We start from the raw sequence: 23,309 nt of genomic DNA, 5'->3' as shown, positions 1-23,309 counted from the left end.
AGATTGCCCCAGATTAGTGTATTGAGAATAAAATAGGCCCCACAAAAAGAGCTTGGTCATCTCTTGTAAATGATGTAGCATCCTGATAGTTGCTGAACAGCTGCTATGTACGAGGCCATAGGTAGTGGCATTTCCACTATATGCTATTGCCCAAAAAACACAGCTCTTAAAATAACTTTCCTCAATGTTCTTTCATAAATATACAACACTAGTGACATCAGCCCAACCAAGCTGAATAAAAACAAATAGTTTTTCAAATGAAGAGGTTAGGTTTCTCCCAATGAAGGAGAGAGTTCCTATTACAGCTGCATTACAGTCTGCAAATGAAATTGCAAAATGGACCTCCCAATTGATATCAGTAGACTGAACAATACCCATGTCTCTTTTAAGAAAACTTTTCATAAATGTACACTGCAATGCAAGCCACGTTGACCAGCAATGCCACTGTGCACTCTAATTATTTGGAGGAAGTAGCAAGAAGGCTAAGAATGTCTGTAGGATCCAAATAGATCAACGCTCAAGGTACTCAGGTACCATTGGCATTGATATCAAGTCTTAAGAACGATTGCACAAGGTTCAGGTATGAACAAGTTACCTCTGGTGTTAATATCAAGCCTAGGCCAAGTGGTAGCTTTAGAAACAGCTCCCAAGAAGTATACCTGAAACATTTTACCTCACAGCTATTTGGTTCTGTATACTGACACCTGAAAGGGCCATGTGTACCATATGCCTTGAATTCCTTTGAGGAAAAGTGGGATATAAACAGAATGAAACATCTTCAGGTGAGGCTAAATTAGACATTTAAGCACACAGCCACTTGGGAGCCTGGTATGGCCCCAAACTTCCACCCACCCATGGGACTGTAATTGCCTACAGACAAAAAAAAAGCAACAATACATCTTGATGCAGGAACTACAGACTGACCTCCATTTCAAAAGCAAAAATACTGAGATGTGGTGATGAAGCCAACTAGGGTCCACAAAAAAATACATTAATTTTTTTATATATCGACAAAAACAATTGTTAGAGTTCTGAAAATCTCCGTTCTTATTTTAAAGCCAAAACAAAAAACAAAAAACTATATCCTTTATATCTGAAGGGAAAATTTTAAAAAGCATGATTGCAGCCTAAGAAACTTCAGATAATTTCAGCTACAGCCACCAGATGGCAATCCACAACACAAGCACTCTGTTCCCAGTAAAGAGATATAGGAAGAGGACTGCCTAAAATGGCAAAAAAATGAAAATATGCAGAAAAAGACACCTAAAGATTCTGGGAAGGAATGTCTTAAAGCGGGGAGGAAGGATCACAATCCAAAAAGTGTCTACAAATGTGTACAAGGGAATCATCCAAGCAGCCAGGGCTTTTGCCCAAAACAGTTCCAGCTACCAAAATAAGCAGTCGTTCATTATCAAAAGCAGATTTCTTTTTGGCTGCTGAGAAATCCTCAACTCTATGCATGGTTCCCCCCAGGGCTATGGGATCACAATATGGAATGTTGAGTGCTGGAATGAGAGCAGAAACTCAAACCAATAAAAGCTTTGGGAGATATTTGTGTAGATGACAGGACAAATGAGCAAGGAGAAAGTCAGTCCGGACCAAAGAAAAGGTACTGCTCACACTGAGGCCAGTGTTTCAGTGTTACCTGTATAGGCTGTTGTGATGCTAAGCAGCAGAATCTCTTTTGTGCCACACAGCTTGACAGATCTTTCTGTAAAGAAGCCACAATTAACACACACACACACACAGAGAGAGAGAGAAAGAGAGAGAGAGAGAATCCTCACTGAATGCTGGATTGAAGCATGGGGGGGGATGGGCTGAGATACATTATCCTGGCACCCAGTCATAATGAGCTCTGTATTAGTATTCACAATTGCATAAGGAACACAGAATTGTAGTGCTTAAGAAGACAAAAGGGTGGTATATTCCATCCTTGTGAACCTAGGCAATAGTCCAGTGGTAGAGCATGAAGAAGGCGCCAGGTTCAATCTCTGGCATCTCCAGGTAGGGATGGGAGAAACTCCTGTCTGAATCCTGGAAAGCCAGTGCCACTCTGTGTAGACAATGCCGAGCTAACTGGATCAATGGTCTGCCTCAGGAAAAGGCAGCTTCTTAGGCAAGGCCCCTTAAAAAGCGTCTCTTCCCACCTACTTCATATCTGAAACATGCCATATCACAGAGAGCATAGCAATCCTGCTGCTAATATTAAAATGTAAATGTACTGCCTTCAAGTCAATTCCGACTTATGGCGACCCTATGAGTAGGGTTTTCATGAGGCTGAGAGGCAGTGACTGGCCCAAGGTCACCCAGTGAGCTTCATGGCTATGTGGGGATTCGAACCCTGGTCTCCCAAGTCGCAGTCCAACACCTTAACCACTACACCACACTGCTAATTTTAGGCAAATCTATATTTCAGTTCCCTGTACCCTATGGAGAACACAACCACTGCTCCCTTAATAAGGAACTAAATGCACTTTTGCCTTGTGCGAGTGTCTCAGACTATTATGCTTCACTATGGTCCTGGAAAATGCAAAGCACTGATGTCTAGATGGTAAGAAGAAGAGACAGTTTGTACAACATAAGCACATAGTTGGAAGAGGGAAATATATTGCCTGTCATTCTTAATAACACCTGAAGGCAAGTTCTTAATATGAAGCATTCACATATGACTATGGCTTAGCATGCCGGAAAATCCAATACTTTTTCCTTGGAATTTTACTTACTAAATGCATCAACAGCCCTTGTCATTTTGCTTTGTTCAGACCTGGTTAAAAAGAAAAAAATATTTAAAAAGAGAAAACAAATAATAAACAGAGAAAATAATTATAATTATTACGCTATAGATCTGAGTAACAACGTTCTTCTTTACACAACGTTGCCATTAGAAATGTTACAGTACCAATATGGGAAATAACATCTCACACAATAAATTGCTCATTTTTGAATATCGCTTATTACTTACTTACTTAATTAATTAATTAAATTTATATACCACCCATCAACAGACCGCAGGGTGGTTTACAGTATAAAAAAGAAACAATATCTTCCAATACTTAACATAATATCCATACCATACAAAAATTAAAGCAATTATAAAGTACAAAATTTTAGATACAACTGTAAAACATCGTGAACCGTATTTCCGAAGCGAATCACTGGGTGGGGAGGAACCACTATACTAGCTTCCCGCCAGGTGGGTCGCTGTTGCTTATTGGCAGAGGGGCAAGGCGGCAGGGAGGTCAGTGTGGTGCAAACGCAGGAGCACCAGATTGGCTCCACAGGTGCATCTGCAGTGCATTGGCTTCCCCGCCCCTCTTCTCCTTCCTGGCAAGCAAGAGCAACCTACATGCTGGAAGCTACCATACCTAGCAAGCCGCTTCTGAATTTGTTGTATTTTATTGATATTATGTTTTGTATGGACATAAATAAATTTATTATCAGAAAAGTACAATGTGACAGTGTCCCTGTGAGGACAGTAAAACCTTCTTTTGTAATACAAATTAGTCATCTTTCTCATACACTTAGGAACAGAAATGGCTTAACAAGCAAAAGACAGATGTAGGAGTAGGACAGCCATAATCACCTACATGTGCTCTACAAGGGTGTCGTCAGTGGCTTCAGCTTCTTCTTCCTCCGAGTGTGATTCTTCTGGAGTTCTAATGAGAAAAAACAGAACGGTGCCAACAAGACTAATCACTGTCAGAGCGATGAAGACAGTCCTACGGTCGTTCTCTGGGGAAGAAAAGAAGTATGTTACACCTTCACAAACAATCAATTACACATCCATTCAAACTACATTTAGGACATTTGAGCTGAAGCAAAACACAGCATCTAAAAGAAAGTTTACACTCACATATATGAGTCAAATTTGAATAACCTCTCCACCAACGAAACTCAAATTGTATAACCAAAGTTAACTATACAGCAGGGTTGGGAAACTTTTTTCAGTCCAAGGGCCACATGCCCTTCTGGGTAACCTTCTGGGGGCCACATGCTGGTGGTGGGAGGGGCCAGAGGCAAAAGTGCACAGAACAATTAATGTGAATTTTACCTTTATACTATAGGTTAGTTTCTACAAACCCACATCCCTCTCTATCCTCCATCAAGACAAGCAAGAGCATTATCAGAGTCCAAGAACTTATTCCAGCCAGGAAAAAAACACTCAAGGACAGGCCAAAGCAGGGCTAGTAAGGGGTGTGGCATGGGGAAAGGGGGTATAGCTGAGAAGGCAGTATGCCCTAAGGATAACAAAGGGCCCTGGAGGGCCGTATTGGGCCCCTGGGCCTGAAGTTCCTTATTCCTGCAATGCAATATTCACATGATAAATTTCCTACTTTGGTTACAAAATTTGTGTTCTGGAAGAAATCAGAATGGCTTTACTGAAACACACACAAAGAACAAAAAAACAAAACAAAAAAAAGGAGATTCAGAGCTGGATAAATATTTTGTGGTTACGGATCGTTCCTAAATGTGTACTTGGTTCTTGTACAAATGATGTGACATAATCAGACATTTTAATGGAGTATGCATAAACATAGTTGCAGACAATCCTAAAGGCACTATAAACCAGGGGTAGTGAATCCCAGTTTGGGGAGCTATTCTGGCTCCCTTACCTAACCTTTCTGGCCCCCAAGCACCACAAATGTTGACAGCAGGGGCAAAATACATAAAGCAGTGGTGAGGTGGGTGGGTAAAGTGTGCTGATGGGGATGCAAATCACTCTTCCCGGGTCAGCAGATTGATCATTTGGTGAGCAGAGGAGGTGATAACCGCCCTCTCATCTAAGTTGCATGTATCAGCTGATGAGGGGGCTGTAGGCCTGTGTGCATGTGTATGCAAGAGTATCCATGACAGAGTGGGGGGTAGGTACACCTGTAGCTGGCATGTGGCCCAGGAGGGTTGACCAAGCGTGAATGCAGCTCTTGGGCCAAAAAATTCAACCAACACAGCTCATAGTCACTTTTGTACTTTTGAAGCTTTCTGGTGCACACATTAAACAGACCTTCTATGATGTAGCTCGAGGGCAACCAGTGTGGTGCCCTGCAGATGTTGTTGGACTACAACTCCCATCCACCCCTAACCATTGGGCATGTTGGCAAGGATCTTGGGAGCTGGAATCCAACATCTGGAGGGAATCACACTGGCTACCCCTGATGTAGCTGAATCTGTGATCACTTACACTCCCCACACATTTTCATCAGTCTGCTCCTAATTTAAGCTGATTTAACCATCTTAAATAATAGCCACATACAGCATATCATTTAAATTATTCACCATCTACTTTTCTGTTTACTTTCTACAAATCTAAATAGAGTAACTGTTGAGCGATAAATCATATATCCAAATGGAGTAACCTCCTTGACATCTCAGAAGTACGCGTAATCCCTCCATGCACAATCCCTTCAGAACAAACCGTTTTGTTTTGCAGCTCATGCAAAATTCAATTTATTACAAAGGCTTCCCTTCCCATATCTAAATTAATTAGCCAGAAGAATATGCATAAAGAAGAGATTATGTTTCAGAGGGCAAGCAATAGCCTGCTGGACCTTTGGACTCCTAGAATTTTGCCCTAGAGATATCCAAAGAAGTTGTTTTATGTTTCTCCAGTGATAAACATAGGCCTATCAGAGGAGAAAAATCACTATTAAACACACACACACATTCAATTAACCCAAATATAAATTATTTTATGATACTGAATATCTACATAGCTGACAATATAGAAACTACCTCATGATTACTTCAGTGTATATTTGCCCTGGTCTGGCACTCTACACACTGGGTCTCATGGCCAAACTGGATGTGATGCTTGTCATGTGCGTTTGCTTTACACAGTTGGCTTTTTTAAAAGAAAGAGCTACTGTGAGGGGGGGGTTGAGCTGGGATTGTGGTGTGGGGAGAGAGGGCTTTAAGTTTTTGCCCCCACTGCAACGTTGTTCAGAATCTGAACCTGCCCTCCATCCTTGCTAATTGCAATTAGGGTAGCAATATGCCCTACTTTACAGAAAACAGTCCGCTACCTGAAGGGCTGTCCAAGTCTGGTTTAAAAGATAAAGAACCGTAAGAAGGAAGAACAAAGACCTTGAAATTGACCATCAGCACACAGTATCTGGACAGGAGATTTAGCAGACAAATAGATCACCTGGTCACAGTCTTCCCTGCTATAGAAATATTATGTATTTCTATTTAATACAGTGCTTATTTCTAAATTTGCATTTAAGCATATAAATTAGCATATGCAAAATTTATGCAAATCTTGCCTTTGTTTCTCCTCCTTTTTTCAGTGATGCATATTTGCAACCCTATAATCACAATACGAGGAAAGCTTCTACTGGCGCCAATAGACGCATTCTTCCCATTGCAAATACCAAGCAAAGGTAGGGGTGTCCAACTCTGATCATGTGTTGTCACTTTTTTATTTTTGTGAGCTGCTTTGGTTCTTTTTTTAATATAAAGTTTGTGTAGAAATGTTTTAAACAGATAATATGAAGTAAGGATAGAAGAAATGTTACACATTAAGAATAAACACAAAACCAGGCATATACACATGTGCCTGTTTTGAATCGTTCTTTTTATTCTGTGATTGCATTTATTTGTGTTTTAATCATGTGCTTTATTCTGAAACTTTGTGAACAACCCTGGGAACATGCATCAAGGTGGTGCAAAACTGCAAAAAAAAAAAAAGCAAATATGCATAACTAAAATGTCAGATGTTAAGAATATATTTCAATCTGGAATGTATCACTCATGTAGTGATGTGGATCATTAATGCAAAGAGAGAGATTTCAAAATCAAAAGGTGCATTCTAGGTAATAAAACTTTCACATCTGACGTCACAGACAAAAGGAATGTAAAACATTATTAAAGCCTCTGCTATAGAAATCAGCTTTAACTTAGTTGTGGAATCTGGGAGCCAGGGCAAGAGGGGGGTTAGGAAGACAGTACATTTTGAAGAGAGGTTTGAACAGGGCCGGCTCCAGGTTTCCTGGGGCCCTTGGGGGCAGGATACCAGTAGGCCCCTTGTCTCCTTCCTTTCCTCCTGAAACCATACTCCTCGTCACTCTTGGCCCCACCTTTTCCTATCCTATCTTTTCCTATCTGCTCATGCCTTCTTCCATGTCCTCAAATATTTGTATTCTTTCTTTTTTCTCACCTTATTCTACATCCTTTCATCTACTGGTATTGCCTTTTTTACTCCTTCTCACCTTCCTTTTCATTTTGCTCACTTTCTTCCACCTCGTGTCACTTCTCTGTCATTTAATTCACCTCTCTATGACTCTTGCCCCCTCCTAATGTCAACTTGCCTGAAATGAAAAAGGAACAGGCAAACTGGGGAAGATTCATCACCCTCAGAACAGTTGCTCTTTGCTGGATGAAGTCTGAAGAAACTCCCCAGATTTTCCCATGCTGAAGCAACTTATAGTTGTAGGTCCAAAACAAGAAATGTTTTCTCTTTCAGTTTTCAAAAACTTGCCAATTTACAATTCTTTTTTTTTTAAGCCATAAGCCATTTTCACTCCAAATCATGGAATGTTAAAGTTGCAGTCCTGTGCACACTTACATGAGAGTAAGTTCCACCAAAACAAACTGACCTTGTTTTTGAGGAGACATGCATAGGATTTGCTTATATTAAGGTTAACTGAAATTCTCCTTATGGGGAACTGACTCTCCTCTCCCTTTCCTGCAGTTTTGCTCTTTTTCTGTAACCTTCTATGGAAGCCTTTCTTTTCCTCTCTCACAACCACCTGTCTATCTGCCCTCTCCTTGTGTCAACTTGCCTGATATAATGTACAGAAAATAAATCTGAAAAAGTTTCAGTACCCTCAGAACATAACATAGACAACAGTTGTTTGCTGCTGTCCTAAACCCACTTTATTTGGAGTAAGTCCCATTTAATTGAATGTCTGTTCCTTCTAAGCAAGCATTATGGGCAGACAGTGGGAAGATAAGTGACCTAGGCTGCAATCCAATACATGGGAGGAAGGGCGGGATATAAATCAAATAATAAATAAATGTCCACTCAGAAGTAAGCTCCATTGGGTTCAATGGGACTTACTCCCAGGTAAGTGTGTATTGGACTGTAGCCATACTGAGTGCGTGAGCAGGCAGACAGGCTAGTCAGCGTGCAAGCAAGCATTACAATGCAACCCTAACTGCATCTACTTAGAAATCCTACAGAATTCAAGGGTATGTACTCCCAGGTAAATAGAATTAGGATTGCACTCTTACTCCTGAATAAACAAAGACTCTAGTTGAAAAGCTGCTATAAGCCTATGCTCTCAGTGAGACTACTCTTGAGTAAACCTAAGCACACATTTATCTACAAATAAAGCCCCTGGTTGAACCAGGAGACCTACTCCCAAAGAAAAACTACAAAGGTTCAGGCTGTGGAGTAGCCATGATTCTACCAGGGTACATTTAGGAGTAAGTATCATGACTGAATATTGGTGAGATTCACTTCCCAGTGAACTGCACAGAGAATTGGACTGTAAGGAACAAGAGTTCAACCCTTATACACCTGCTTTAAACAGGAAGTTTTTTAAAAAGAGGGAGAAGGAAAGCCCCATCACGGCAGAGCCCAAGAAGCTTTACTCTCTGAGTAAACCTGCTCAGGCTGTACAGCTGCAGCAATGGAAACCCAATTCATGCTGTTAACCTGGGCTGGGTAAAGAAAGAACAAATCCACTGGACTACGTTAGGGGAAGCGCACAAAAAATATGTATATGAGAGAAGAAAGAGAGGGGAGGAAATACTGTAAAGAAGAAAACATGTTCTACTATATGGGACAAAAGGAAAAGGAAAAAAGCCTCTCCCCTTAAGACATATGGAGGGGGGGGAGTAGAATACAAGTGTGTACACAAATCCCTGCGGAGCTGGAGTGTTGGGAAGGAGGGGAGATATGGAAACTGCCAGGGCCATGCCCTGATGGCAAGTATGCTGCTGAGAACAGTGAGAGCCCCTGGCCGCTGCCAGGCTGGGAACAGAACCCTGCCCCCCAAAGACCTGGGCCATCTATGCAGCAACACTGTCATAAGCTTTGTCAACCTGGGTGAGTGGGCAAGCAAGCGAATGAATGTGGGGGAGGCCCTGCTGAGCTGGGCATCAGGGCGTAGAAGGGGGAAGAGCTGAGCCAGCTCTGAGGGGAAAGAAGGAGGTGGCGGAGAAAGGAGGAGAAGCACCGGTGTGGCAGGGTTGGGCCCAGGCTGGTGATGGGCCTGTGTGCTCCTGGGCCCTTGGCCAGTGCCCCACCTGGCTGCTCGCTAGCGCTAGGCCTGGGTTTGAAAGATAAATATTGAGATTGTGGAGTGAGGTAAAAATCAAAAGATGGGTCAAGGCAAGATCAAGAAGACAAGAAGCTAAGCATCACCCAAATATTTTCAAACTGCCTTTTCCCCCCCAAAATGGTTTGAAGTTTGAAGGCATGCATGAGAATGAGAGGCAGATGTACACATGGAACAAAAGCCACAAATACAGTGAACAGAAGAAAATCTCTGTAGTGTGTACAATTATGCTACTACACACAAAATTAAAAATAGCATCTGAGGACTTTTAAAAAGCTATTTAAAATGAGCTGTGGGTATCTCCATTGTTTTTTTATTTCTGTTTGTCACCTCACCAACATAGCAATTTCCTCTTCTTATTCACAACCATGCAATCTTAAAAAAGGTAAAGACCAACCTGATATTTGTGTTTTTCCTTGCCAGGCAAAGTATATATAGAGATTTCCAAAAAACAAGCTGTGAATAGAAGAAAGCACATTATTGGTAAATAGAAAAATCAGAAAAAATTAAACAGCAATTTACTTGATGCTATTATAAGATAAAATTGCAAATCCTAGCAAATTGTAAATAAACCCAAGGATTTCCTTGTAAAGGTTAAATATGTTGGCTTTCCAGGAAAATTCCAATATATCCAGACAAAAGAAAAAATATAACAATGAGCTCATTCTCTGAAGGGCTACATGCCTTTCTCCCGTTACATCCATGGAAAAACGTAACATTAAGTTAAAGCATGGGTACATCTTGGCTGGGTAAGACCCCAACAAGTTGCTTTCAAGACTGATGATACCGGAAGAGTATATCTAAATCACACACAAAAAATGAGAACACGCTCTGCTCACATCATTGTTGCTCTTCTTCTTCTAGATCTCCAAGTTAGTTCCAGATGGCTGTTTGTTTCAACATTCAATTTAAAGTGCTGATATTGACCTATAAAGCCCTGAACAGCTTCAGACCAGGTTCCCTCAGAAACCACCTGCGCCCGTATGAACCTGCCTGACCTTTAAGATCAACCTCACAGGCCCTGCTGTCTGTGCTGCTCCTATGCAAGATCAGGCAGGGAGGGATGACAGACAGGACCTTCTCAGTGTTGACACCGTGATGCATAACCCCCTCCTGGTTGGGATTCACTGTGCTCCTTCTTTTTCCACTTTTAGGCACTTGGTAAAGATCTTTTTATTCCAGCATACTTTTAATCTGTGATCTGCAGTTTTATCATGTTTAAGTTGCTAACTGCTCAGTGCTTTAGCCCTTCTACCTTTTTGATGTTTGAACTGCTGCTATTTTACCGGGGGGGGGGGTATATGTATTGTTTTATCCTATCTCAGTGGATTTTTAAAATATCTTTATTATAAGCCACTTTATTAAAAGAAATAGACATCAGTACTAAACTAGATTAAGCCCCCACACTGGATCACTTTCAAGATATGTGAAGGAATGCAAACAGTGCAATCCAAACCACCTTTGGGCCAGGCTGGGATGGGGGTTGGATTGTGCAGAGTCCGTCTCTGTTCAAGGAGTAACGCCAGTGTCAGCTCCGCATTCCAATTTGGAGTTGATCGCTGCACCAGCTCCAGGCTGGCACAGCCATTTGCCTCCCCCCCGCCACTTCCATTCTAGCCAGCATGAGCAGCAGGGCTACGGATGTGGTGGGGCCCCCGCTACTCCACTAAGCCACCTTGCTGACCGGCCGGCGTCTGGATTGCAGCCTTACTTATGACATTTTTATACTGCTCTTCTTCCAAGGATCTCAGGATAGCGTACATGTTTCCCTACCCTCACAGCGTCCTCATGGCAATCACACCAGATACGCTTCTCCCTGCAAGAAATGCAGTGGTGAAGCAAACCCCTGCCAAGAGCAGGACTGAAGTCTCAGTTTTCAGCAGAGAGTTCAATCCTGCTGGGCGCTACTTTGCCAAATGTTCCTTGCAGGGAATGCACTGGCAAAGCAGACCCCTCCCCAACAGGCCCCACCCACCCGTCAAAGTTGGTCCACAATGGTGGGGGAGATAAAGGTCTGGCCCATGGGCCAAAAAGGTTCCCCACCCCTGCTCTAGCCACTACATCACAGTAGCATTAAACATTATCATTCTACAGGCTTGTTGACATTTTTGGACAGATTTAAATCTGGGGTCTGCTCATTAAAATAACAACAGCAGCAACAACCAGGAGGTGATGTCACAACCAAAGCAAAGCTGGCATGCCCTCCCAGAGGGAAGTATGAAGGGGGTGTCTAAAGATCCATTTGCCCTAAGATGAACAGGAAACTGCCTCCGCTCAGTAAGGCAGGGAAGCTTACATGAACCAGAAGGGAGATGGTTCTTTTCATCTTCCAGGGTGTCAGAAGCGATAACTAACTATGATATGTATGTGTAAGTGTGACGGCAGGTGAACCTTTTTGTGGGCTGGTGTCACAGAAGACTAACCTGGAAAGATGGAATAAAGTTTGTATAAAAAGACTGATCACAGAAGCCAAACAGCATACTTTGCAGCCTTCCCTGAATTTCTGACCACTTGCCTTAAGACACCAGGGCAGTTGTAAGTTCATGGGAAATTCTGAGTGCTTGCCCCCAGGAGCAAGGCAGATCATTTCCCATGACACTGAAGTGAAGCTGACTCAGGACAGCCTTACAGCAAAGCATTCCTCCAATATAAAAGACAGTTTGTATAAGAAACACTTTGGAGCATAGAACCCGTTTTTCCAGCCAGCACATAACCATTGTAAGCATCAAGGAAGACACTATCAACCCAAAACCCCCGTTTTGTTGGAAGAAAATAGGTGACCACAGGATTGCAACCTTACTACAAGTTTCTGTCTCAATTTACTATGGACATTTCAAAAGAGTCAGAATTCATAATGCAGACTATTTGGTGTTAAAACACAAGTGCAGCATTCTTTAAGACGAGTGTCATCCTTATGTCAAAAAAGCTAAGAAGTATTGGGTAGATATAAGCAAAGCAGATAATTTTGTTCCTCACCTGGATTGCAGTAATGCCCAGAAGATGCCACTGTTTCTCCCAATTGTGTGTTCGTTGGAATTTATTGTCAGACAGTTTCCTTGAGCAGTCCATAGGACTGAAATTTAAATCAGAACACAGGTGAAGAAGGAAAGAAAGTCATCTAGGATTTGCTCACATTTGATATGTATGTACGTTTGAGTACACAGGGATAGTTAATTCATATAAATACTTTTAAGACACATGTTAGTACCACTTCACAAATTTTTAGGTGTACACCTAATACATTTTTAAGTGTACTAATAAAAGTGTCAAGTGTAAATGTAACAAAGATGTGTATACATTTCATACATAAGTCACAAAGCTAGAATTAGCAGGAACTCCTTGTTTAGTTTGTTGCCAAGTGTGAATCAACATTTTATCCCCCAGCTTCAAAATGTGAAAATAATCACACATTCACAAGGACCAACAATTCATGAATATCGAATAACATAAAACAAATTAGTTTCATTACTAGAAGGTGTCCTAGGCATTGTTTCACATGCTACAGTTGCAGCCAACCTGTGCAGCACTAAGGTTCACTTTGCAATTTATTTCAGGCCACAGGCAACAAGAAATCTTGTTAATCATATATACTTTACAAGATGCATAAAATATGAATTTCAGAGTGGATGCTATTTCAGCTACAGTCATATTTGTGATCTGAACTCAATGCATCTCCAAATGATAAAGCAGAAAGACTAATGCTGCCTAGTTTGGGCAAGGTGGTCCTAAGTAAATCTCACTAAATTCAACAGGACTTATCAGGACTTTTCTGATAACGTGCTTAAGATTGCAACCTAAGGGAAAATAGAGTTATTATTACTATTAATTCCTGCAGGAGCTTTTCACATGAACCAGATCCATGCCTGATTGTATTTTGTGTAAATCTTGTTTGACAATTCCTAACTTGAGTTGTAAATGCAACAAATGTATCCTCACCTGTTTAAAGCCAAACCAGGCATGATGCTAAACATGTCACTAGCTCTTAGGCCTTTTGAACCTTAATTGCTAATAGCAGTCACGGGGGGGTCCCCAATTTTTGTTGAGAACATGGTGCACAAGGAGAAGGAGTTTAGCCCTTTCTTTCTCCATTGCAGTCGTAAAAATTTCCACACACACACTTGCTGTGAGCAATTCAAAAAGACAGACACAACTGACACATTTAGCATCACATCTCATTTGGCCTTTAGGCTTCCTGCTAAGTTGGAACACCAACTCAAAGAGTTTCAAAAGTAAATTTGTAATTTGGGAGGTGGGGCAGCTGAAAAAAACTAAAAATGTAGTAGGAAACTTACCTAAATTATTTGCTCTGGGCATCTTGGCCTCAATCTCAGGGTCCCACAAAGACCCTAAGTCCAATGTATACATTTCTAGAACTTTCTGATACAAAATGGAGAACAGCATACTGAATAGCCTCATTTGCCCATATTGTTAAACCATAGTTTAATGCTACATGGATGCACCTCCATGAGCCAAAGTGAAACACTGAACTCACATACTCCCCCCTCATCTCTCCTGCACAGTTCAGAGGAGGATTTCTGCCAAGTTTAGTTTCACTTTTAAGAACTCTGGCTTAATGTTACATATATAAACCCAGGACCCTGGTTTAGAAACAAACTCAAGTCAGTTTCAGAACAAGCCAACTTCAAACCATGTATTATGAAGCTGGCTTATTTAACTAATTATTGGCTGTTTTAAAGCAGAATCCTTGGTTCATATGCAACACTAAGCTGAGATTATTTGAAAGCAAAACTAAAGTCAGTTGCATGGAAAGGGGAAGAAGAAGCATGCAAGCCAAATGCTTCACTCAGGCTCATGAGGACTCATCCATTTACCACTAAATTATGATTGAACACAGGGGTGGGGAACCTTTTCTGGCCAGCAGTCAGATCTGAATCTCCACACCCCTGGTGAGCCAAATTTGACAGGTGGGTGGGCCATCCACCTGTCAATCACCTGATATCATAGTGACATCAGGTGATGCTGCACTTTGAAGCCCTGATTGTCTGGATGTCAAAGCACAGCATGGGGCTGCTTGAAAGCCCTTTGCAAGCAGCCCCACACTGCTCCTTAAACCACTGAAAAACAGATTTAAGGAGCAGTGTGGGGCTGTTTACAAGCCCTTTTCCTAACAGCCCCAGCTGCTTCTTAAACCTCTGAAAATCAGAGGTTTAAAGAGCAGTGCGGAGTTGTTTGGAAAGGGCCTTTCAAACAGCCCCGCATTGATCTTTGAAACCCACACCCTGCTTTTTGGTGGTTCAAAGAGCAGCACTAGGAGGCAGACACAGTTTCACTGAATGGAAATGGCTCCCCCATCCTTGAGCAAGGTGTGCTCCCACCACCCATCAGCAAATGGGCGGGTGGGAACGTGCCTTGCTCCAGCAAAGGAACCAGTGGGAGCTCACTTTAAGCTCCCAATTATCCCTCTGAAGCCTTGCCCTTACCCACCCCGTACCTGACATCATGTATAACACCAGGTGTAGGGTGGGTGTGCATGGCTTCCCCAAAAGGGCCAGTTTTTCTTCCTCTGCAGTATATCATATCCTCTGTTCCCCACCCCTGACTTAACATTACTTGAGACCATTGAGGGAAAAGGCTTACCAGCAGCTGCTATTCCAAGGAAAACAGAGGCTGTGTAGAAAGTCCAAGTAGAAGGCTCGATAAAAATGGCAATATATATGCTGAAAAGATGACAATTTTAATTTCAGTTTTAAAACGGATGATGCCATGACTGTGATGCATTATATTATATTAAAGTCAATTTCTTACTTCTAATCCAACTGCAAAAAATACTGTAAATCAATATATTTGAAAGTTTTCATATCACTAAAGCACATCATGACACGTTGTTTCAATCATTCAGTCTAACAATTGTTATTTTCCTACACTGTACCGCACTCATCCTCCAAAAAGCTCAGAGTAGAATGTTTAAGTTGCAAGCGGATGACCATGCCCTCCAGCGAGATTCATGGCAGTGCCGGGTGTGATGTTCCTATATTAATGTATATATGGTAAGTGTTGGTTGTTTAGAAGATACATGGTAAGTGGAGTGAAAGAGGAGGGGGAGTGAATGGGCAGTAGAATGCTAGATGATTGGCTGAGTGTTTAAAATGGCTGAACGTATAAAAGGAAGAGTGAGAGTGGAATCTGGGAGGTGATGAAAGTGAGTGGGTTGCTTTGGTGGGTTTTTGAGAGTTGTTTGTCAGGAGAGCATGGAGAAGGAGAGGGGTGGAGTTCGGATTAGTATTGAGTAAAACCATATGCTTATGTGCCTTAAGAAGAAATCTTGTTAATCTTGTTAGCTTTGTTATCTTTAATAAATACTTAATTTGGTTTACCAAAGGCCTGATCCTTGGCTGGGGTTTCACAGACCAGAAGGGAGGGTAAGGTAATGACCAAGGCTGAAGGGGAACTGTAACAAATGGTGGCAGTGGTGAAGAGAATAACAATACCAGTATTCAGAGTCTCTGGGAATACTAGTATTAGGATGTGACTGGTGGTTGCCTAGCAGGGGGATCTGTTGAGATCTGTGCTAGAGCGGGGAGAGAAACAATAAAAAAGGACAGTCCGGACTGGTGGAGTCCCTGGTGGTGCCTAGGGACAGGCAGTAGCCACGCGCAGGTAGGAACCTGACAGGGAGAGCCAGGGAAGGGCGTCACACCGGGGTTCAAAGTTTCCTGTGTCCAGAACCAACACTCTAATCACTATCTCATGTTGTCTCCCTCCTCATCACCACCACCTTCTCATATGACTGAAATCACTGGTTCTTAATCCAACATTAACTACTGACAAAGCATGCTATATTTTAGGGGATGAGGTGGTTTGTATTCTGCAGCAGAAAAGCAACAGCAACAGTTTTTTTTATTCCGCAGTACCTTATGTCCTCTGTTCCTCACCTGCTAATACTGCATATGAGGACAATAAGCCTTCTAAAGGTAGATACGTAAAAGGAAGTTATCAGGAAGGACATCTCAGTAAGTGTTTTTACTTACCTGTAAAATATACCACTGATAAACATGGACAACTGCGGTCCTATGATGGCAACCACTGAAGGTGAGATAAGATTTGATGCCGAAAACACCCCATAAATAACAGCCATGCTGCAGAAAGCAACACTAATGATTAATAAATATGTAATATATCATTTAGTGTTGATTTTAAAGTACATCATTTGTCATTTCACAATTTTTAAATGCATTAACTATTTAACAGGCTCTTAAGGTTAACCTAGATATGATGTGAAGCACATGACTGGCCATTGTGTGTGGCTTATTAAATATAAGCCACAGGAGTGGGAGGGGGTAATTCAAATCAGAACTGTGATGGCAACAAAGAGTTAAATAACCTCCTCACATGCCACACTCTATATATGTACTTACCCTGGCCCCCATGGCTGTCATTTAGTAAAATAAAAACATGGAAGAGCCAATCATATATATGACATTATGTCTAGTTTGGCCATTGGGCTCCTGCTGGGGGGACGGGCGGGAAATATATCAAATAATAAATAAATAAATAAATAGCCTTCCTCATTTGCACCTATTAATTAATATGCAGCACTGCATGCATTCATAGATTTGCAGTGTAAAAGGAAATCTGCTTTAAACCACAGAATTTGGCATGAATAGAACCTGGGCTTTCTTTTCATCATTTTTTGCTAGTTCCCCTGATTGCTGGGGGGGAAAACATGCTACAAGGAAAAGTTTCAGAAAACAGAGAGGGCATTCTGTTTGTAATGGAATGACTCGGGACCAGACTAGACATGACACCAGAGATGCCTGAAAGCATCTTCTTTGGTTTGCTTTTTAGCTAAAAGCAGCCATGGTAGTGGGGAGGAGTTGGACCCCACAGCACAAGAGGAGAGGAGGACATGTATATTTTCCCCTCCTTGGCTAACAGTGGGCCTTGAGGGCGATTTGCACTGGGAAATCAGATCCAAATCAGTTGTTAGGTGCCTTTCAAAAAAGAAAAAGAGAAAAAAGGGCACCCGAGGAGTAGCATTAACACATCTCCTGTGTCAAATCTAGTTTGGCCTTTAGTTGTCAAAGGGTGCCCTGTGAATATTATTCCTTTCCCTCTGGCCCTTCTAACCATCTCCATTGCCCTTCTTTTCCATTGCCACATGAGGTTTATCAAATTATTACAAATTCTTGGGAGAAACCCTCAAATACGCACATTTACATAATCTGGGGTTAGTGTATTTTAGCAGAGTTACCTCACATTGTGACATGAAAATAATAAGGAATGTTTCATTTTTTATCTTGTACTGAAATATAGTCAGCACGTAATAACTTCTTATCCCAGGTACTAATCCTTATTTTTCAGCATGTTTACAACACATCCTTTGGAAAGGACCTTCAGCTTTGGAACAGACAGCTTACTTCTGTGTGATAATGTCTGCGTTTGCTTCACAGGATGTCACAAATTTATTTAAACAACCCCTTAGGAGTCAAATGGTGAAAAGGAACTCAAATAGGAGAGAAGACTGATTTAGATTCCAGTTTGCTTTATCACCCCCATGAGGAAGGCATGCACATAAAGATAAATGGGGCAACTTGAAGGGCTTTCTATTCTTTGGCACTTGGGTGCAAGGCTAGATTTTCCAAGCACCAAAATGCTGCTGCATTGCTTTACACATGGGGACTGGCATTCCAGCGTGGCCTTGAAATACCTATATCTGAAACTGAGCTACTTGGGGCCTCCAAAACCGGAGGAGGAAACTAGTTTATGAACACATATTGAATGGATTTTTTTTTTAAATGCTCAACAGTCTCTTAAATATGGCTGGTTCATTTTGAAGATCCACAAAAGTACTGTATATGCATTCTTTGGCTACTGTGTTATCCCTGTCAAGAATTGCCTCATTCATTTTAGTGGGTAATTGTATATACTATACAGTCTGCAGCCTGGTTCACACACACATACAGCCTGTACTGCTAGGGACTTAACCATGTTTTAAAAGTGAATGTGTTAATGAACTGAACAAAAATTGTGGCTGCATTGCTCCTCCCCCGCTCTTCCTGCTTCCAGGAGCTAACAGTGGTTTCTGAATCTGGCTTATTCAAACCATAGTTTAAAGAAACCACAGTTCACCAAGTTTGGATGTCACAGGGAACTGTGGATAATTTATAACTGGAAATGGAAGCTTTCAGTCTCCTCCTCTGGTGCACAAAAGGGGAGGGAAGGGAGCTCGTGAGCTTGAGACCTGCTATCCCATAGGGACGAGTGATAGCTTTCCATAATGTATGAACTCAGCACAGACTGCAACTCAAAAGCAACAAAAAGAGAAGAATATCAGCATAAAGTACCTTGTATAGCCACTGCCATGGAAATCAGTATGATTTAAATTTGTGATAACAGTTTGCTGTATGGAAAGAAGTTTTTAAAAAATTATTGATATGGAATATTCTCTAGAGATTCTTTAGATTTTTTTGAAAGGTAAAAACTTGAGACACATAACAGAAGTGAAATCAAAATGAATACAGATTAACAATTAAAACAGGATAGTTCACACTAATTAAACTTTAAAGCAACCCCTTGAATTAGGCAGTTACTATTGTTATACTCCTTTCACAGAGGCATACACATTTTACATTTAAAGCACATGGCTTCCTCGTAGAACTGTAATTTGTTAAGGGTACTGAGAACAGTTTCCGGGATTATTTGGGGGAAACCATGTGTTTTAAATATATGGTGTATATTCAGTCTCATTCAGCATGTGAGCACAGGAGTTCATAATCATTAATGATACTACAGAGAGAGCAGCAATGCAGAGGAAAGTCCACAGCCTGAATAAATTAGACAGTTTTACATAATAGTTTTGTGACCTCCCTGTTTTACTCTCCCCATCTCCTGAAGGCAAAACAACACATTGCTTTAACAAAACCAATGTTCTCAGATCCACATTTGCAAAAGTAACACAAATGAGATGGCAGTAGAGCATCTATAGAGGGATCTTGTGGATGGGAAGTGTCCCTGATTCCATATCATCCATGGGGATCTAGGAAGACAATAGGAACCCTGTCTGTCCCTCTTGTGCTGATCAAATTGCCAGGAAATCCCATATTGGGTAGGTCGGGCGATAACAAATAATGGGACCTGGCACCATCCAAATGTTGGTGGACCCCAATTCCCATCAGCCCTAGTCAACATGGCCAGTGGTCAGGGATGATGAGAACTGTAGTCCAACAACTTCTAGAGGGTCACAGGTTACCCATCATGGCTGTACTGGAACTGATAGAAAAAAAGGTGAAAATATTGGCAGGTAAGGACACAATTCTATGGTGCCTGAAAAGGTATCCTAGAGCCATAGGATTTTGTAGGATGTCCCTCTCTTGAAGAGAGGGGGAGGGCCAGCCTCCAAGGGATGCATCTACTCACAGAACCCACCCCCTGGATGCCACTGAAAAATCCACAGCCATGGCTTCTCCCTGTTGGTGCTTAGGAAGGAGTGTTGGGGTAGATTCAAAGCCTTCCCATTCCCCTGAAACAGCCTTTGCAAAGGGATGGGGGGGTAATATATCAATGCTGTTTTCTCTCCCGGTGTCAGTAACCAAGGAGAGGGCAAATCATAATAAAAAACCTCTACAGAATTATTTTTAACAATGCCGCCAGCACAAGCTGGTGGTTTCTCCCTCTTGAATTCTTCCTCCTCCCCCATAAGGATTACTCTGCCTCAGCATTAAATTTTGAAAGATAATCAGAATGCAAAACAGGGAAATGATAAAATAAAAAAGTTTTCCAAAACTAAAACTGAAAACAAAATCAGTTATCTCTTTTCATGTTGTTCAGTACAATCTTTTTTTTTTACTTGAAATGACAGTGAGATTTACTACACTTGGAGCTTATTTCCCAGTACACATTTAGGAATCTACCCTTAACCACTTTCTGTGTTAGCATTTATGTCACTATCTGTAAAAGTAGTCGACTGCTTCAGAGACAGTTCTGAAACAAGAGAAAAAGTAAGAAATAAAATAACAGTACCAATTTACATGTGCTTGCAGCCCCAAAGCAATACAACCACTGAGACTGAAGCACCATGAAGAAAGAAAACAAATGCATGCAGGGGAAAGAAGAGAGGGGTATGCTCATATTTGCACTTACCGCAATATTTCCACATGTTTGGAAAGCAGTGAACATAAACATAAAGGCCGTTCCTAAAACAACTATGTTCAATTGCCGTTTTGTTTCAGAATTCATTTTGTGTTTTCTCAGGTTGCTGTCAGACTGAATCTGAGAGGTGGGGGAGTCTACCCTTTATGCTTCCTTTTTTAAAGTTTCTGTCAAGACAACACAAAGATCACAATAAACATACCGTTAAAACTGATTATGGCACTAACAGCTGTTTTCTGACAAATCAATGGAAGTTGTGTGCAACTGAAACCCCAAACACAATAATAGCAAGGGGGAAAAAACACCAAGCAATAGGAGTGAAAAATCAGAGAGATTCTCTCTACCTTTTTACACACAGAATAACAGCAGACTCTCCCAAAAGATGAAACATTCTGCCCCAGTTGATCTTCTCAGCTGATCACTGAGTCAGTTTTTGACCAAAAGACATAAAATCACCTGATGACAAAAGGAACTTCTGCACAGAGAGCATTTCCATTCTCGCTAGACAGGAAGTAAAGATCAGTACAGACGTCAGGTCAGCTGATCAAAGGGAAGAAAGCCCTTAAGAATTCTGGGAGATGTAGTTCTAAAATTCCCCTACTAAAACCAGGAAGGAAAAGCATACTGCCAGTACTACTAGGGACTTGTTTCAGTTGTCGAAATGATACCTTTAAAAATAAAGTATTTACTCCCCTTATAAACATACATTTCTGCTTCACAGATCTATATAATCTCAATAATGGTAAAAAGATGTTTTAAGAAAACAGGATTGCAAGTACATCCAATAGCTAAGTAGTATTTATAGATGGGCGATTTGGCATACACATTATGTGTCATGTTACTTTCCCCATAATGGAACATGAAGTATTCACACATAAGAACCTGTATTTATTCCCTTCTACAACGGCATTTTTTCATCACACACTTCTTAACACTTTCCCACACAGTTTTTGGTCGGAAAGCAGCACAACAGGCTGGGTGATGACAATGAATTCTGGTTCAGTGGTAGCTTCAGAATGGTGGCAAGATATTGCTGGTGCATAAGGGAGGCATCTTAAAATAATGCTATTTTTAATTCATTGCCACTATTAGAGACCATCACTATTTCATAGTGCAAAATGACCACCCCCTTATATTTCATAGTTTCGTCTTTCAAGCTGAACATTATTTTCATTCAGAGTGCACTACTATTGTACAGAAGACAGATATGGTGCAGCCCATGCTCAGAGGACTTCCAGTATAGATTAGGTTGTATTAATGACAATAACTTCTGTAGAACAAATTTACAAAGGTTTACACTCCATAATATCACTTATTTCTGAAATGGTGAGCTTGCAGTTCTATTCACTGTTCATGCTCGCTGACACACCAGTTGTAATCTCCAGTCCCCTTAGTTCAGGGTAGTCCTACTGACTATAGTGCAAATTGGCTACTCCAGAGTAAGTTGTATCTGCTGTGTGGTCAACTTTGTGAAATCGTGACACAGCTAAAATCCACAGAAAACTTTAATATTAGGTTCAACTAAGACAAGTATGCAGCCACACTTGTATTATTTCAGAATATATAACTTAAATACTTTGCAAGAGGAGGAGATTGAGATGGTAAATTTCCTTTTAGGGACATAGCCACGCATGCCATTTGAGGCAGGTAATCTCTAGGGTATGTTTCTGTTGCTCATGGGTTCATGGGAAGTAAGGTAGTAATAGTAGTAAAAACCAGCCACCTGTATAGAAGAAAGCAAGTTTCTACTCCCACCTATCACATGAAAGAGTTGCCAGGTTTCTCATTAATGAGACTCTTCAAGCCAGCTTCACAATTTGCCAGAGATGGGATGAAGTAGAACCAGCATGGCTTCTGCAAGGGTAAGTCCTGTCTCACTAATCTAGTTCTTTGAGAGTGTTAACAGGCATATTGATAGAGCTGGTCCGGTTGACATAGTGTACTTCCACTTTCAAAAAGCTTTTGACAAGATACCTCACCAGACTCCTGAGTAAGCTTAGCAGTCATGGAAAAAGAGGAGAGTGGTTAAGTAGCAGGAACCAGAGAGTAGAAATAAATGGGCAATTCTCCCAATTGGAGGACTGCAGAAAGTGGAGTCCCACAAGGATTGGTATTGGGACCTGTGCGTTTTAACTTGTTGATAAATGATCTGGCATTAGAGATGAGCAGTGAGGTGGCCAAGTTTGCTGATGATACTAAATTGTTTAGGGTTGTTAAAAAAAGGGGGGGGGGTTGCAAAGAGCTCCAAAAGAGCTAAACTGACAAATAGGCAGTAAAACAGCAAATGCAATTCAGTGTAAACAAGTGTAAAGTTATGCATATTGGACAAAAAAATCTTAATTTCATATATACGCTGATGGGGTCTGAACTGGTGACCGACCAGGAACAAGACCTTGGGGTCATAGTGGATAGCTCAAGGAAGATGTCAACCCAGTGTGTGGCAACTATGAAAAAGGCTAATTCCATCCGAGGGATCATTAAGAAAGTGTTAGAACCAATTAAACCAGAACTATCACTAGAACAGCCTTTCCCAACCAGTGTGCCTCCAGATGTTGTTGGACCACAACTCCCATCAGCCTCAGCCAGCATTGCCAATGGCTGAGGCTGATGGGAGTTGTGGTTCAACATCTGGAGGCACACTGGTTGGGAAAGGCTGCACTAGAAGCTGAAATGATGCAACTGAGGTTATCATACGTTGGACACATAATGAGAAGATATGATTCACTAGAAAAGACAGTTATGGCCACCAACCTGGATGGATTTAAAAGAATATTCATGGAGGAAAAGGCTATCAGTGGCTACTAGCTGTGATGACTATGCTCTGCCTCCATAGGCAGAGGCAGTATGCTTCCAAATACCAGTTGCTGGAAATTGCAGGTGGGGAGAATGCTCTTTGCATTCAGGTCCTGCTTGCGGGCT

At 41.4% G+C, this 23,309-nt stretch overlaps 1 protein-coding gene across 2 annotated transcripts in view; it reads right to left on the bottom strand.

The window, feature by feature from the left end:
- The window catches only part of MFSD11 (major facilitator superfamily domain containing 11), a 28,791-nt gene extending 7,843 nt beyond the window's left edge, over positions 1 to 20,948 (bottom strand). The window contains exons 1-10 of one of the 2 annotated variants that reach the window (XM_061616330.1): positions 20,847 to 20,948; positions 20,382 to 20,557; positions 18,587 to 18,642; positions 16,271 to 16,378; positions 14,880 to 14,959; positions 12,258 to 12,354; positions 9,679 to 9,737; positions 3,588 to 3,732; positions 2,724 to 2,764; positions 1,646 to 1,711 (exon numbers count right to left, since the gene is read on the bottom strand). In XM_061616330.1, coding sequence (XP_061472314.1) covers positions 1,646 to 1,711; positions 2,724 to 2,764; positions 3,588 to 3,732; positions 9,679 to 9,737; positions 12,258 to 12,354; positions 14,880 to 14,959; positions 16,271 to 16,378; positions 18,587 to 18,642; positions 20,382 to 20,477 — 748 coding nt within the window. In that variant the 5' untranslated portion in view covers positions 20,478 to 20,557; positions 20,847 to 20,948. Of the gene's footprint in view, positions 1 to 1,645; positions 1,712 to 2,723; positions 2,765 to 3,587; positions 3,733 to 9,678; positions 9,738 to 12,257; positions 12,355 to 14,879; positions 14,960 to 16,270; positions 16,379 to 18,586; positions 18,643 to 20,381; positions 20,558 to 20,734 lie in introns of both variants that reach the window. The other variant, XM_061616329.1, reaches the window with a different exon arrangement.
- Between the last annotated feature and the right edge of the window lie 2,361 nt (positions 20,949 to 23,309).

This window comes from Rhineura floridana, chromosome 3, assembly GCF_030035675.1.
Source record: "Rhineura floridana isolate rRhiFlo1 chromosome 3, rRhiFlo1.hap2, whole genome shotgun sequence".
In the NCBI taxonomy this organism is placed as follows: domain Eukaryota; kingdom Metazoa; phylum Chordata; class Lepidosauria; order Squamata; family Rhineuridae; genus Rhineura; species Rhineura floridana.
Note: the sequence above shows the minus strand (reverse complement) of the source record. Positions and strands in the feature narration are given on the sequence as shown.